General features: G+C 43.7%; 1 protein-coding gene across 3 annotated transcripts in view; it reads right to left on the bottom strand.

Annotated features, from left to right (window-relative positions):
* CBLL1 (Cbl proto-oncogene like 1) overlaps nucleotides 1-16287 on the bottom strand; it is a 28034-nt gene extending 11747 nt beyond the window's left edge. The window contains exons 1-6 of one of the 3 annotated variants that reach the window (XM_068276286.1): nucleotides 16188-16287; nucleotides 14675-14842; nucleotides 11919-12019; nucleotides 8501-8584; nucleotides 6969-7042; nucleotides 6521-6562 (exon numbers count right to left, since the gene is read on the bottom strand). In XM_068276286.1, coding sequence (XP_068132387.1) covers nucleotides 6521-6562; nucleotides 6969-7042; nucleotides 8501-8584; nucleotides 11919-12019; nucleotides 14675-14842; nucleotides 16188-16200 — 482 coding nt within the window. In that variant the 5' untranslated portion in view covers nucleotides 16201-16287. The other 2 variants (XM_068276288.1, XM_068276289.1) reach the window with 2 other exon arrangements.
* Between the last annotated feature and the right edge of the window lie 417 nt (nucleotides 16288-16704).

Here is a 16704-nt window from a genome sequence, read left to right as displayed (position 1 = left end):
TCAATGTATGCAAGAGCTCTGGACTTTATTTCCTTAGTAAGATCTGTGTCCTCATCATTTTCACATAGGGTGGATGTTCTCAGAAGATGGAGAACTGGCTTTACGTATGACACACTTACATATGCTTCACCAGAAAGTGCATCTGTAAATTCCTGCAGAGGTCCAATGGCATTGTTGATTGATTCAAGGACATCTGTGTCCTGCCAAGTGGGGACCAGGTGACGTGTCTTCTTGTCTTCAGATAGAACCTGCGACAATGCCTTGTTCTGTTCAAGCACCCTCTCTATCAATTTTTGCCTTGAACCCCATCTTGTCACGCATTCTGTAATTAGTGAGTGCTCAGGTAAATTTAATTCTTGCTGTGCCTTTTTCAGCACTGTCTTCTTTTTCCAGCTATGAGAGAAGACACCAACGATTTGTTTGCAAAGTCCAGTTGCCCGCTTGACTCTTGCATCATCTTTAACTGCATTTTCAATTGCAAGATGCAGCCTGTGTCCAAAACATTGAAGTCTGGTCCAGTCATTAAGTTCCACCGCTTTGATGACGTTTGCTGCATTGTCGGTTGTGATGCACGTTTGGTCCTCTTCTCTCAGATCCCAACTGGCCAGACACTCTCTCAAACCGTGTGCGATATTCTCTCCGGTGTGGTCAGTGGGAAAGTATGCGGTCTGCAGACAGCGACTTTTCATTTCAAAGTCGTCATTCACAAAATGCACAGTCAAACTCAGATATGGTTCGGTCGTTCTGCTTGACCACATGTCAGTAGTTGTGGCATAATACTGCACATTTTTCAGCTCTGTTACCACTTTTCCTCTACATTCTGCGTACAGCTGTGGGAGGGCAACCTGGCTGAAGTAGTTGCGGGAGGGTATCGCATATCTTTTGTCCAGCGTGCGGAGGAGGTTTGTAAATCCGCCTTTAGTGACCGTGTTAATAGGCACCATGTCCTTGGCAATGTAATGCGTTATTGCTCTTGTTATCTCCTGATGTCTTTTACTGCTGGACTCATACGGCGTCACACTAGCAAATGATTCGGTAATTGTAGATTGTTTACTACTGTGGGCCTAAGCACCACTTTCACTCGACTTTTCACTGGACTTTTTTACCATGCATTCCTCGTGCAAAAGCTTGTGATGATTTTTCAAGTGCCGGTATAAGTTGGTTGGGTTTCCGCTTGAAGTTGCAACTTTAGCACGACAAGTTCTGCACAGTACCTGCTTCTGTTGCACATCTGCGCTCTCAAACCCAAAATACTTCCAAATGACCAAAGTGCTTTTTTTCTTGCCGAGTAAATCTTGTAACTCCGGTTCTGGTTTTGCAGCAGAAGCCATGGCCCAAATGACAAGTTTTCAAAGCACAGGGAGCAGGAGCTATTAGTGAGCTTGGCAGGTGTAGGTCGCGTAATCACGTGATTGCCACAAAAAGACAGCCCCAGCCAGGCCCTAACACAACTGATCCTGGGTCGGTGTCGGTGAGGTGAGCAGCTTGCGGGTCAGTCCAGTCCTTCTCTGAAGCCTGCTGTGCTGTAGGACTGTGCAGTAATAAACTGCTAAGTAACACGATGGTGACCGTTACTCTTACCACTTCTGGACGTAGGGGCAGAGAACGGGTCAGTCAGTGTCAGTTCAGTGACAGTGCTTCCCCTGAAGCCCGCTGTGCAGTAATGGCTCGGCTCGCTGCTCTGTGAACAGTAGTCAGTGTGCCACGGGCCCTCACCACTCCCAGCAGCGGCTCTGCTCACTCTCTCCTTCTACTGCACCAGCCACAAGAATCAGTTTGTTAGCAACTTAGAGCCCTTCCTTAGCTCTCAAGAGTCTCTGCACTGCAGGCCTGTCAGTCAAGCTACAGCCAGTTATAAAGCCTGGCCCTTGAACCACGATTTTGGGATTACTCACAGCTCCTTTGCACAATGCCCAGCAGCAGCAGGCAAGCACACAACACCAGCTTTGCAGCTCACCACATCAAGCTGTGCCCTCATCCACACTGTCTGTGTTACAGGAGGCGGAGTTGTGTTTGTGATTAATCCTAAAAAAAAATGATGCTTACTTTCAGGCTTGATGACTGGCTGATTGGCTGAAGCTTGACTGTAATAACAGCTTGCGCTGCCCAGTCCCACCATTTAATTTGACATAATGTGATTTTTATACATTATAAACGGGGGGGGGGGTGATGATATAGTCATATATGCATGTATGAGGGTGGAGTCAGGGTCTGTCAGGTTGATGGCAGGGGCAGGGCTGAACCATCATGATCTGGACTGGAGCTTATGATGGCGGCGAAGGGGGGTGGAGCCTAGCTGTCAGTTCACACAGCAGGCTAATGTGCATTGCCTTGGTCTAAGATGACCCTGGGCTGGGGGCTTAACAATAAAAAACAATGTGCTTAGAGCCGGGGGGGCATTTCATGTAAAGACGATCTAGTGATCGTCAGTATCCGCACAGTTTTCAGAGTGCCCGCTGCGCTGTCTGTACGCTTTGGAGCCGGACACAGCTTCACCAATCGCTGGATATGAATGGAATGACGGCAGAGGGAGGCGGAGCTGTACTCTCTGTACAGCTCCGCCTACTGCTGCCGTCATTCCATTCATATCCAGCGATTGGTACAGCTGTGTCCAGCTCGCTCGCATGGATCCGCCCCCCGCTGCCCGGCTTATTAACACTAATAACTATTCACTGCTTCTGGCCAATCGGTGCAGCGGTAGGCGGACCAAAAGCGCAGACAGTCACAGCGGGCACTCTGAAAACCGAGGACACTGACGATCACCAGATCGTCTTTACACGAATCGCGGTTTCGGTTTAAAACCGAAAAACCATGCAGCCCTACCACCCAGTTAAGAGAGCAGCACCAAGGTTCAAAGGGACATTCTTTAAAGGGCCACACTGTTCAGCTTAGTGCAGGATTGCTTGCTTTTTTTCTTTCAGCAGAGCAGTTGTGAGAGTTTGAGAGGCATTTCACTGCCTATCAACAGTTCGTGGAAAAGAGGCCTAACAGAGAGATATGGATGTTTCCTTTCAAACAATACCAGCTGCTTGTCAGTCCTACTGATCTCTTTGGCTGCAGGAGTGGCTGAATCACACACCTGAAACAAGCATGCAGCTAATCCTGTCTGACTTCAGTCAGAGCACCTGATCTGCATGCTTGTTGAGGGGCGGTGGCTAAAAGTATTAGAGACACAGGATCAGCAGGAGAGTCAGGCAACTGGTATTATTTTAAAAGGAAAAATCCATATCCTTCTCAGTTTAGGTTCCCTTTAAGTAAGTTTACTCAGGGCAGACCTAGGGCCTATGTGGCATTTCAAAATGTGATCATACAATATTTTCACTGCCAACATACTGCATGCAAAATGCCTGGGCAAAAGTGGATATTTATGCGCTAAACAAACCCTTTATTAAACCGTACTGTCATCATCCTGCCAAGATTTGTTCTACACAAGAAATTCCACTTTCATGCAGATATTAAGCAAACTAAGATGTGCTTTTGTTAAAGCCAAGTGTACATGCAAAAAAGTCCCATAACTGACTTTGGCTCCAAACAGGCAAAAAGAAAAATCTAAATGTATGTAAAGGAACCATGAAGTTAAAGACACACTGAGGCTACAGGGTATTTAACCCTTCTTTAAAAAATGTCAACTTTCTGGCAGTTATGCTGGTCACTGGGTTTCAGTGGTTTTTGAGTGGCACTCCAGACATAGGAAAGCAGCCAGTGATCAGAACACCTGACCTGCATACTTGTTCTGGGTCAAAGATTTAGACCATAGGGATTGTCACAACAGCCAGGCAAGAAGCATTGTTTAAAACAAAATCGGCAATGTCTCCCTCCGTTGTCCCTTATTTCAGGTTTCCTTTAGGGCCCCGTTTTCCTTTTCCGTCCACCAGTCCCACCAAAAGCATCACATCGGCACAGGCGGGTTAATTAGCTTTAATTATTGTGGTTATCCACAAAATATGCACTGTTGGGTAGGACCAGAGGACAGGTTTGGAAAACACTTAAGAAATAAAGGAAAAGTCCATAAAGCAATTTGTCAGAAACCAGGAAAGTAAGTATTATTGAATTTAAGTAGAACTTAAACATAATTATTTCACTTAAAGTGAATTTGTGGTGAAAATAAACAGATACTCACCTAAAGGAAGGGGAGGCTCTGGGTCCTATAGAGCCTTCCCATTCTCCTCATGGTCCCCTCGTTACCCCCACATGCTTCACCGTTCAAAACTCCTGCCACGGGGGACTTCGGAAGCACTCTGGCTTTATACTGCACAAGTGCGTGAGAGAGGACCCTTGTGCAGTACGGAGCATCCAGTCTTCGGAAGCCTGAGTGCTTCTGAAGACTCCCAAAGCCAAACCCAATGAGGAAAAGAGCAGTCTCCGACCTATCGGAAACTGCTAATGGAGGGAGCCTGCGGGGACAGTGAGGAGACCGGGAAGGAGCTATAGGAGCCAGAGCCTTTCCTCTCAAGTGAGTATCTGTTTTTATTTTTATTTTCACTTCAGACTCCCCTTGAACACATACTGCATCCTCAAGAATAGCAATATCCAAACCATAATTGTTACATGTAAATTTCAACTTAGTACACCTGCAGTGTAAATGTCTTGTCAAACATTACTGCACTACCATAAATTCAGCCCAAGGCTCACACATATATAGTTGGTGGCCCCGTCCCTTTCTTGCTGTGGAAGGAAGTTTGCAAAGTTGCCTCCTTCCCTGCTACCTTGATACGGGCAGAGTTCTACAAGTATGGGGGGAGGGGGGGAACTACTCTGCCCATTATATTGATGCAGCTGTAAAGCATAAAAGAACAGTTCAACTGTAGATATCTTTTATGCAGCTAAATGCCTATTTTATATACTGAGCAGTCAACAGGAAATCTACTATCAATGGGCTATGCTACCTTTGATACTAGAGTTCTGATTTAATGTAGTTCCAGCTGTCTAAAGGAGTGGTGATTAAACACTGGATTGCCATAGGCTTTACTAATGGCTGAAAGAGTGTGAATGATGCTGCATCTTCTGGCCACAATCCTCAATTGTCTCCATTTATGGAACTCTATAAACCAGGAGGGTTCCACAGCAGTAGATCCACTGGCAGGAATCCAGCTTTACTGCTGCCAACATAAAATTTGGTATCTACCTTCCTGATATCTGAAGAACACACATATACGGACTTCTCCTTTAGGAGTTAAATATCACAGCAAGTCTACATTATTTCTGAGTAGACGTATTTGTGGTCTACCCTTTTAGTCAGTACAACATTTTTAAAGGACCACTATGGCGAAAAATTGTAAAATATATGTAAACATATACAAAGAAGTAGTATTTTTCTTCCAGTGTAAAAAGGAGCCATAAATTACGTTTCTCCTATGTTGCTGTCACTTACAGTAGGTAGAAGAAATCTAACAGAAACAACAGATTTTGGACTAGTCCATCTCATGGGGGATTCTCAGCAACGCTTGTATTCTTTATAAAGACATTCCCTGAAAAGGATTTATATAGTGATGCAAGCCAACCTCCCTGCTCACTTCACACTTTTTTTGGCAGTTGGACAGAGCAACTGCCATTCACTAAAGCTGGCCATAAACTAGGTAGATTCCCGCCAAATCGACAGCAGATTCGATCACTGGGATCGAATCTGCTATCACATCGTTCCCGCTACACACCGAATTTCGATCCATTTCATCCGATCCCGGTGATCGCTCCATGCAGAAAATTACTGTCGATCGCCCGCGGGTAGGGAGCGCGTCGCTAGCGGCGTTCGAGTGCCCGACGACCGACGCACTAGAGCGGCAATACATTACCTGCTCCGCCGGCGCAACTGCCCCCGGTCACCGCTGCTCCGTCTCCGCTCTGGTCTCCGGGTCCGGCATGCTTCACTTCCTCCTGCCCGGCAGGAAGTTTAAACAGTAGAGGGCGCTCTACTGTTTAAACTTCCTGCCGGGCAGGAAGAAGTAAAGCATGTCGGACCTGGAGACCAGAGCGAAGACGGAGCAGCGGTGACCAGGGCAGTCGCGCCGGCGGAGAAGTTAATGTATGGAGGGGGGGAGCTGCGGCGGCAGCACCACCACAACAGATTGTGAACGGTTTCAGGCTGAAATCGGTTCACAATCTGTTTGCAGTAACGGTAGCCATACGATCCCTCTCTGATCAGATTCGATCAAAGAGGGATCTATCTGTTGGTCGAATCTGATGGCAAATTGACCAGTGTATGGCTACCTTAAGTGATTTTGAAAATAAACAAAACCGTAAAAAAAACCCTATGAGGAGATGGTCAAACTTGAAAACCTGTCGGTTCTGTCAGATTTTTTTACTATTTACTGTAAGTGACAGCAACATAGGAGAAAGGTGATTTAAGGCTCATTTTACTCTGGAAGAAATGTACTTATCTGTATGGGTTTACATGTATTTTAAATACTAGGATTTTCACGGTAATGGTCCTTTAATGATTTGGAAATATGCAAACATTTCTACCACCAACCCTGTGACCTTAAAAGAAAAAAAAAAACAAAACACTAAGCTATAGATCACCTACCTCACACGTTTATAGGTCTCAGTACTTTCTTCAACAAGTGTTCTTTTGGGAAGGGGAAAGAGAGACATTACATGACAAAATAAAATAAAAATAAAATAATGATACAAACATTTTCAAGATCCACTGTTAAAGTGGCAAAACAAAAACCAGTAAATGTGGGTCACATCATTAAACTAACTAGTAAAGAAGTAACACCCACAATGTTTACATTTGGGTCATAATAGACATCTAAATTAATAAAACAGGAGTTTCTTGAAAAAGACTGATATTTAATGCACATAAAATGGGTGATAGATACTGCACATGTGATTTCATGACCAATGCCTCAATATGATTTCTGAACGTAATGTCTAGACATCTGTGAAAGTGAGGAAAATGCACTCAACATAAGATAATTGTTCAAAAACTTAACTTATATTGAGGCTTAGTGTATTTTGACATGACTTACCCTGGACACAGCTTATCTGCCTTTTTCTCATGCAGTAAAGCACAGTCGTAGCAGAAAACATGCTTGCAAGGAATCTGCAGTATAAAGAACACAATGCATTTTGGTCAAAAGAATTATGTTGTACCTTATTACCCAAGTGCTATACATATATCCCTTAACTAGAAATGTAATCATCTTAACCTTTTGGGGATGCACAGGCTCTAGCCCCTTAAAGTGTACCCGAGGTGCACCTTGGGTACGAAAAGACATACCTAAGTTGAGGAAAGCCTCTGGATCCCATAGAGCAGTGTTCCCTAACCCTGTCCTCAAGTCCCACCAACAGTGCATGTTTTGTGGAAATCCACAGAGGTAGTTAATCAGCTCTTCTGAGACACTAATAACCTCACCTGTGAGTGTTTGTGGATTTTTGCAAAACATGCACTGTTAGTGGGCCTTGAGGATAGGGTTGGGGAATTGTGCTATAGAGGCTTCCAACGCCATCCTCCAGTCCCATGTCGCTGAGAAAAGACTGCTGAAAATTAAGGGCTTATCAGTAATCACATCGGGGCCACACTCTTAAGGCACAAGCATGGCTGTACTGTGTCTGCTACAAGTCTCCTTTAAGTCACCTAAACCCAAGAAGAAACATCTTGGGACCTTTAACTTTAGAATCCAACCAAATCTATATACTCCAAAACGAGATTTTCAGTGGCAGGAAAGATCGTTTGTGGAATTACAGGTGTTCCGACACCATAGATGGCATAGTTAGTAATTCCACTGTAGTCCCTGCGGCGGGGCACCTAATTGATCATCCTCCTCTCTTTCCATACTACAGAACAGGCACTGAGTGGTGCATCTGTTCAGCACCCATTCTCAGAACTTTCCCATTTCTAAGTGACAATTATTGAAAGTGCACTTTTTGTAGACGTCAAGTGAAGTCCTAGGAAGTGAAAAACCTAAGAAAATCTGAGGCACCTCTCAAGGAAAACAGCTCCTCTTCATAGGCCGCTATCCCTCAGACATCACTGGTTATACTCCTCCCTATGTTATCAAGGTAGCTACAAGCAGAGTATGCAGCAACATAAATGATTTTGCTAATGTGATTTTATTTTTCGGCAAATGTAGTGCCTGCTGCACCATGTAATAAATAAAATTAAAAAAAATAACAAATAAAGCTAAAAGTAATATTAATGCTACATTTCTCCTGCATTTGCATGGGGTATAAGTCAATGGAAATGCAAGAAAATTGCATACCGAGTGCAGTGCAATTTTTCAGTTTTCATTTTTTTTATCTAATGAATCATCAGAAAAATGCAACTGCCCAATGAAAATAAACAAAAAGACAAAACAAAAAAAAAAACAAAAAACGAAAAATGCTTTTGAAATGTTGCACCATAAAAATGACTGATGTAAAATAGAAAAATCTTAGGGAGTTTGCAATCTTAACAGAAATGGGCCCTTACTCCTTTCGCCATTGCTGCCACCTTGTCTGCATAGGAAATGGAAAAGGTAAACTAAAATACAAAAAACAAAACATTGTAAATAACTCGTACCATACGTCCATATATCTTGATTGGCAAGCCACATTTGTCACAAAAGTGAACAGGGGTGTCATCCTTTTCTCCAATAAGGTTGAGCTGTGAAAACAAACATTTGTGACAATTGTACACAAAATAAGAGGATTAGGCTACAAGGTAATAAGAAAACGTAAGCCTTGTATACATGCTAGATGTCAAGGCCACTGTTAAAGAGACTCCGTAACAAAAATTGCATCCTTTTTTTTTTTATCATCCTACAAGTTCCAAAAGCTATTCTAATGTGTTCTGGCTAACTGCAGCACTTTCTACTAACACAGTCTCTGTAATAAATCAATGTATCTTTCCCCTGTCAGACTTGTCGGCCTGTGTCTGGAAGGCTGCCAAGTTCTTCAGTGTTGTGGTTCTGCTATGAACTCCCCTTTATGCACACTGCCTGTGTGTTATTTAGGATTAGAGCAGCTTCTCTCTTCTCTCTCTTATCTTTTACAAGCTGGATAAATCGTCCACTGAGCTGGCTGGGCTTTCACATACTGAGGAATTACAAACAAGGGCAAAGCTGTTTGGAGGAAGAAAAGAGCAGCCTAAAACTTCAGTGCATGGGGGAAAGAAACACACAAATGATCTCTTGAGATTCAAAAGGAAGGGTGTATACAGCCTGCTTGTGTATGGATGTATTTTCTATGTGTGGACATACTGTACATCAACCTACTTCCTGTTTTGGTGGCCATTTTGTTTGTTTACAAACAAACTTTTAAAAACTGTTTTTAACCACTTTTAATGCGGCGAGGAGCGGCGAAATTGTGACAGAGGGTAATAGGAGATGTCCCCTAACGCACTGGTATGTTTACTTTTGAGCGATTTTAACAATACAGATTCTCTTTAAGAATCTAGCAGGTACACAGTGACCCCCAATGTACCAGCCAGCGATCAGGCTGGCAGATTGACTTTGCCAAAAGTATTAACCCTGCCTGCTCTAACACGGTCCTCGCGTGCCGCTCTGCAGCCCCCCTCCTTCACATAGCAACAGACCGTTTTGCTAGCCGGCAGACTAGTGATGCGTCTGTATAATAGAAAATAACAGACAACACACAAAAGCTTGCAATTAAAGCAGGATGAGGTCATATAAGTTGGAGTGGTTTACCTGTGGGGGGGACACGGTACTGGGTAAACTGGGAGAATTTAAAGTAGTGGTGGTGAAAGTTGAGCAGTTCCTGAGTGAGGCTGCTGAAAAGTTAGTCAGCATTAATTGAAGACATACAGTGAGCTGGCTGTCCAAAACGTATTGAGGCCTTGTCTCTACAGATGTTTTGATCTAGTCGGTATCAGTCATTTGAGCATCGAGACAAATGCCTCTAGTGGTGCCCATACATGGTTCAATTTTTTTCATCCAATCTTATTTCTATGTAGTATAAGGGTAAATTAAGTGATTATACTGAAAGGATAATTTAGGCAGTTCCCTTATATTACATAGAAATGGTAAGATTGGATGAAAAAAAGTGTACCGTGTATGGGCACCATTAGTCGGAGTTCCCCAACCCTGTCCTCAAGGCCCACCAAAAGTGCATGTTTTATGGAAATCCACAGAGGCAGTTAATCAGCTCTGCTGAGACACTAATTACCTCACCTGTGCATGTTTGTGGTTTCCTGCAAAACATGCACTGTTGGTGGGCCTTGAGGACAGGGTTGGGGAGCTCTGATCTAGGTGATGTATCGTGGGGGACCTCAATCTGAATAATCACAAATACCTTCTGTTTTAACAAGGTAAATTTCTTTTTTTGGTCCTTTGTAGCCCCTTACACGCTCCTAGTTTTGGTTCACCATGAGCTTACTGGGCAATATGTAAATTGCAGTTCCCTTACCTTACAGCAATGCTCTATACATTTTGCTATGATACAAGCGAGGACAGTAAAAAATTAAACAATCTAATAGATCTTTTTAAACGTTCCAGTAAAATCTGATTTAACTCAACCCAAACATAATTTACCTTCAAATAATGTTATGTGCCAGAAATATATCTGGGCCATATTACAGTAGATCACAGTGAAGACTGCTGAAAGGTATGTGAATCACTGCTGCAACCCTATGACTGAATGCAGCAAAAGGTTTTAATAAATGCCAGATAGTCTCAGCTTATTAAACAAAATCTCACGGCATGAGACTACATCCACTATTTTAGCAATCTTTCAGCAACTATCACATGACCTATGTACCAGTACCAATCTTTACCCATAAAATACTGCCGTTATTGTTCTTAAATGTCTTCTATGTGCAATTACCTTTCAGAATTTACACTATGTTCTCCCTACTAGAGGGACAGACTAACCAGCAAGCTCATGGTGACCCAGAACTCATTGGAGTGTGTAAGGGACTACAATAGTCCTAAAAGCCCCCTTACTAAGATGTTAAGAAAAACAAAAGTTTGCTTCCTCTTACAATACAAGTTCCGTTTCAGGTACCAACGATATACGGGACTTCTGCTTTCTAGTTTTCTGCTGGACTTCTGCTTTCTAGTTTTCTGCTGTAAAACCTAGAATGCTTTTTCTTCTGTTCTAACATAGGACTACCATAGAAAAAGATATTTTGAAAGTGGGGTTCCATTCTAGTAAGGATAAGTGTAACAATGACAGTCCAAAGCTTCAAATAAACACACCGACACAGACCTAGAGCCTGTTTTTAAACGGGCTTAGATCTACTAGTCCAGTAATAAGAGGAAAGGAGTATTCGTAGCCAGCAGTTACGAATGTGGAATCGGGACTGGCTTGTTTAGGTTCTGTTTTACTGATTCCACCCAACTGTCATTTCACTGTAGTTGTAAAAAAAAAAAAAAAAAAACATAATGGCATTTGGCTTAAAAACATCAGGTACTTATCCGTCAGCCGGGCGCATCCGGCAGGTGGCGCTGTTGATGTTAATTCCAATCATAATTACTTCACGTCAACCTGTGAATGTAAACCACCGGATGCGCCCGGCTTAAACAGATCAAGCCGCCGGCTTGCTTCGTGTCTCGCTCTTCTCCCCCTCTTGCCCTCTCTCCTATAGAACACTGGGGAGGGGACATGCGTGTCCCCCCAGAGTCGTTCGTCGCAATGCCGCGACGAACGACTCTGGGGGGACACGCATGTCCCCTCCTCAAGGCTCATACGAGAGAGGGCAAGAGGGGGAGGAGAGCGAGACACTCACGAAGCAAGCCGGCGGCTAGATCTGTTTAAGCCGGGCGCATCCGGCGGTTTACATTCACAGGTTGACGTGAAGATTGGAATTAACATCAACAGCGCCACCTGCCGGATGCGCCCGGCTAACGGATAAGTACCAAACATCAAGCTGTGTGTCATCTATTTTAGTTATGAAAAAAGTAGAACTGAACGATTACCCTATGCAGGTTATTAAACCCAATACACATAAAAACACTCAGCAGGGTGATAGATTACTTTACCTTAAAATCCCAAAATATGTGTGCTGGAAATCTCCGCTGATTGCCAAACATGTCATTTGCTTTATTCTCATACCGCTCTTCTTCGTTATAATCAAAGCCTTCTTAAAATAAATAAAACACAAAATGTTTGTTTATATGGTACAGTCAAGTTACAAATTACTATTACAGTTAATGTGTCATGTGCATTTGTACACTGCATTAACAGAGCAGGAGCCAGTAAAATATTACATTTCCATCCTATAGTCATTATCTGCCCAGGTGAGAATAATCCCATGTCAGTGTTGTCAATAGTAGCTTTAGAGATACAATACGGTCCTTATGTATAAAATCTATTCTAGCAAACAGCTTACTTGTCTGTCAGTCTGCTTCCAACTTTAGGCTGGTTTCACAGTGGGACGATAAAGTCCCACGTTACAGCAGCCAGTAACGCAGCCTAACTCACAGCACTGTAAAATCAATGTGCTGTTCACAGTGCACACGTTGCGTTACATAGTAACGCAGCACGTTTAAACAAAGTGCTGCATGCTATACGTTATACTAGGCTAAGCCACATTAGACTGTTTGCACATGCTCAGTAATGTTGGAGGAGGAGGTCTCCCCTCCTCCTCAGTGGCCAGCCACATGGCTAATTAATATTCACTGCACTGTGGAGAATGGTGGTGGGACTGTAGTGCTGTCCGGATCATGAACGAATCGTTCATTTGAACCGGATCTTTTTTTGTGAGTCGAATCATCCGGATCACCACAATGAAAGATTCGGTTCACAGGATGTCTGTCTGGAAGAAACAGGAACATACAGAATGTACAGTGCAGGGAAAGTCCTGTCCTGCTAGTCATTTCACCCAGTCTGCTTCCCTAGTAAAATGATTCAAATGATTTGGTTCAAAGATCTGGATCTTTTCAATGATCCAATTCAAATGATCCGAATCCTTAAAAAGATCCGGACTTCCTATCACTAACCTGGAGCGGCTGCTTTGAGAGCTTCATAACGCAGCTTAATCTGACGTCCAACTTCAACACCACCATGCGTTGCGTTAGGGGCCCGTTATGCGACCATAACGTCCCCTAAAACGCAATGTCTTGGTGGGAAAGTAGCCTTAATGTAGCCAAGGATTGAAAGTCAAAAAAAGGAATTTGACTGCTATGTACTAACAGGAATATATTTTTATTTCAGACTCTTTCCAAATACAAGTTTCATTTTTAAGAGGAATACAGAGTTTAAATAATTACTATGTTCACTTTTGAAAACTACTTCTTTCCCTTGCAGTCAAATGTATCTGTCATATATGTGAATAAGGATGGTCAATAAGATGCAAATAGTTCCTACTTGATGCAGGATTTTGCTAATTTTGTGTACAAGTTAGGGGCTGGTTAACACGGGCATCCCACAACATTAGATAAGGGCCAGGGCACACATTGTTTAAACAATGTCCATTTAAATAAACGGATATCGCCGGTACCGTCGCTTGCACAGATGCCACATTTTATCCAGATTTTTCACGTCGTCTGCCCAGCGCTTAAGTGATGCTGGATCGCTTTTCCATGTCCCCCTGCAGGGGTGAAAATATAGTCTTTCTAAACAATTTATTTAATTGCTGCAGCTTAGAAGAACTTCAAGAAATGTTACACATGCAGGCTTTCTGATGTGAAATGTATCTGAAAACAGGTACCCAAGGGGTTGAAAAAAAAAAAACCACAGCCTTGGTATTCTGGGATGCATTTTTTGTTCTGCTCTCACTGCTGCTGCCTGGGAGGTCTGTCCACATTAGCTTGCCTGTTATCGCTGGCTTATCTCCTTTTCCAAACAGTCGGTGTTCTCCGTTCCCATTCCGCCTGCTCTAATCTTTATGAATTAACCTTCAGTGACATGTGTTGTGATAATCTCTGCACAAGACGGTAATTTCCCGCACTGCTCAGGAATTGTAGCTTTTCATGCGGAAACAGCTTTTATGAATGGACACTTTGCTAAATGGTTGGGAAAGTCAGCTGTTTTGAGCATTACCGCATGCGGGAATGCTTTATGAATAAAGGCCATTGTAATTGAAAATCAAATGCGGATCACCCAATTTAACCAGATCCGGACCACGCTAATTGAAATCTACGCCCTGTTTGGGACCCGTTATCCCTGCCAGGGCACAGATTTCAATTAGCTCACCCCATGCTCCCGCCGATCGCACCTATCTCCAGCCCTGCTGTCAATATAATTGGCGGTAGTGGCTTGCTGTCTCTGGTCCTGAAAGGACATGTCCAGGAAGAATAAAAAATCAATTTAACTGGGGCTTCCTCCAGCCCCTGGCAGCCATCCTGTCCCCTCACCACAACTCTGCTTCTCAACGGTGGCCCGAGGACCTCTGCGGTACAAGAGGCCTATTTACAAGAGCGGCTCACGTAGTCGTGCTGATGTCAGCCGGACGCAGGCGCAGTACAATCTGGATGACACGTATTAATGCTTATTGTGCATCCGCACCGGAGGGGACAGGGAGCCAACAGAGCTGTGGTGAGGGCACAGGACGGCTGCCAGGGGCTGGAGGAAGCCCCAGGTAAGTAATTTTTTATTTTTAGCGTTCCCGGACCTTCCCTATAAGTGTCCAGAGACCACTGGTACTGAAGTGGGTAAAGTAGATTTTACTTAGTGTATGGGTGGCAACTGACACAGCGCATTCATTGTAAACCAGCACTAAGGAATACATACTTTATACATGGGAGTACTATCTGAAGTATGTTTAAACACTAGTACAAAACACACACTCATATACCTTCTTCTCCCTGTTGAGTTTTAGCAGGGATTCTGTTCATATTCCTGGGGGGTCGCGGTGATGGCTTGCTTTTGTTTGGATGTTTTGAGATTAGTTTAATTGGTATTCGTCTCCGGACATCCAGCCCGCTCAAGGATCCCATACTGTTTGTGCCCTGTAAATCATTGTCTAAAATAAAATACAAAACATACAACTTAAAGAGTCCTAGTTGAGGCTTGCACTTTAATGCATACTGTGTAGAATACACAATAAGTTGCAGATAATTTTGTGCATTGCACATAAATCATTTTTGCATTCATTTTTTTTAGCAGTGTTCTCCCCAGTGATTGAGGAGTACCCTCAGCAGCAGCCTGGTGCACTTCTCTGGATCACCTCCTGGCTCCAGCCTGTGCTGCTCTTATGCCTTGTGCAGGGCGGGCAGGACATAATGTAAGTTTTGTTACTTTGTATTGAGCATGAAATTGGGCTAATCCAAAACAGCAGGTGTATTTGATTGACCCAATGTCAAGCTGCATATGATATAATCTGTAACAATCATTCAAACACCACTGCAGCCAAATAGATAAGCAGGGCTGCAAGGCAACTAGCAGGAAATAAATATGGCAGCCTCCTTATCCCTCTCTTACCACAGTCTAATGTCAGAAACAGACTGTGGTAAGAATTAGATTGAGAGGTCCTCTGTTGGACAGTCAGGGCTGGGACCCACTAGAGCATTTTTGGATTGCTTTCAATTGCTAGTTATTTTCCAAAAAGGTTTGCCAATGTAAGTGGATAGGACAGATTCTATGATAGCAATTGCAATGAGGGAATTCGCAGCATTTTGGGGAAGGTCCATCCTAATGTGTTGTATAGGAGCAGAGAAATAATTCCAAAATCACTTCCAACACGCTATCACAAATCACTAGAGATTGCTCTTTGTAGTGGTTCCCAGGTCTTAGCACTTCAGAACATTGCTAGTGGATTAGTGGATGACAACCTCCTGTCAGACGTCACATGCAAAGGTATTCAATTTCCTTCAATTGGAGTGATGTTGCCAATACTTGAGTGGTGAGTAGAACTCTCTGTAAGTTCTTACTTCCAATTCTTTCTGCCCAGAAGCAATACAGAGCCATGTTCAGTACATAATGTGTATACCGTAAAAACTCTAAAGTTATTATAATAATAATAAAGCTTGCCGCTCTTGGCACTAATTTGATCAGGTGTTTCTACTATGTGATTCCGTAGCACAGGAAAGGCAGAGCGGCTTCTGATTGCTCATTATTGGACAAAATATAAAGCACCGAGACAGAAGCAAGCACTGACATGGAGTACGTGCAAAGCTCTGCTCTCTCCCCGAGTGGGACAAGGCCCCAGTCACGCATTGCGTACAAGAAGCACACACAGCAGCGGACATCGGAAGTCACAATTGTCGCTGCTGAGAAGGACACAGCGGCAAAAGAACTAATCGTTTATAGTTCACGATGGAATATAAAGGTCCATTTCCAAACACCCCATCCGTTCCCCTTCTACTCACCGCTATGGTCCATGATGCAGCGCGGGGCACTACGGGAGCGGAAGTCATAGAACGTTCAGAGGAAAGGGAAGGAATTGGTGTTCTTGAAATGCGCATGCGCACTCTTCAGAACGATCACTAGGCTATCGGGAGCGCGTGTAGTACAAGGAGCACAAGATAGAACACATTTCGCGTGACGGCGAGAGCGCGCCGAACGCTGCTTCCACTAGTGTGGTGACAGGAGGAGGGTGCCTCTGCTGCTATTAGTAATACTAATAGCAGGCGCGAAGTCAGTAGAGATGGGAAGTCCGGATCTTTTCAATGATTCGAATCGGATCATTGAAATGATCCGGATCTTTGATTCGAATCATTTTGCTAGGGAAGCATTCGGGGGTGAAATGACTAGCAGGACAGGACTTTCCCTGCAGTGGAAAGAGAAGGGGAGGGGGTGGACAGAGAAGGGCAGGGAGTGGACAAGGAAGGGAGGAGGTGGACGAAGAGGGGTGAGCAGAGAGCAGAAATGTTTTTTGCGCACATT

Source organism: Hyperolius riggenbachi, chromosome 3 (assembly GCF_040937935.1).
Source record: "Hyperolius riggenbachi isolate aHypRig1 chromosome 3, aHypRig1.pri, whole genome shotgun sequence".
Taxonomy (NCBI): domain Eukaryota; kingdom Metazoa; phylum Chordata; class Amphibia; order Anura; family Hyperoliidae; genus Hyperolius; species Hyperolius riggenbachi.
The sequence above is the reverse complement of the archived record's forward strand: the minus strand, read 5'-3'. Positions and strand labels throughout refer to the sequence as shown.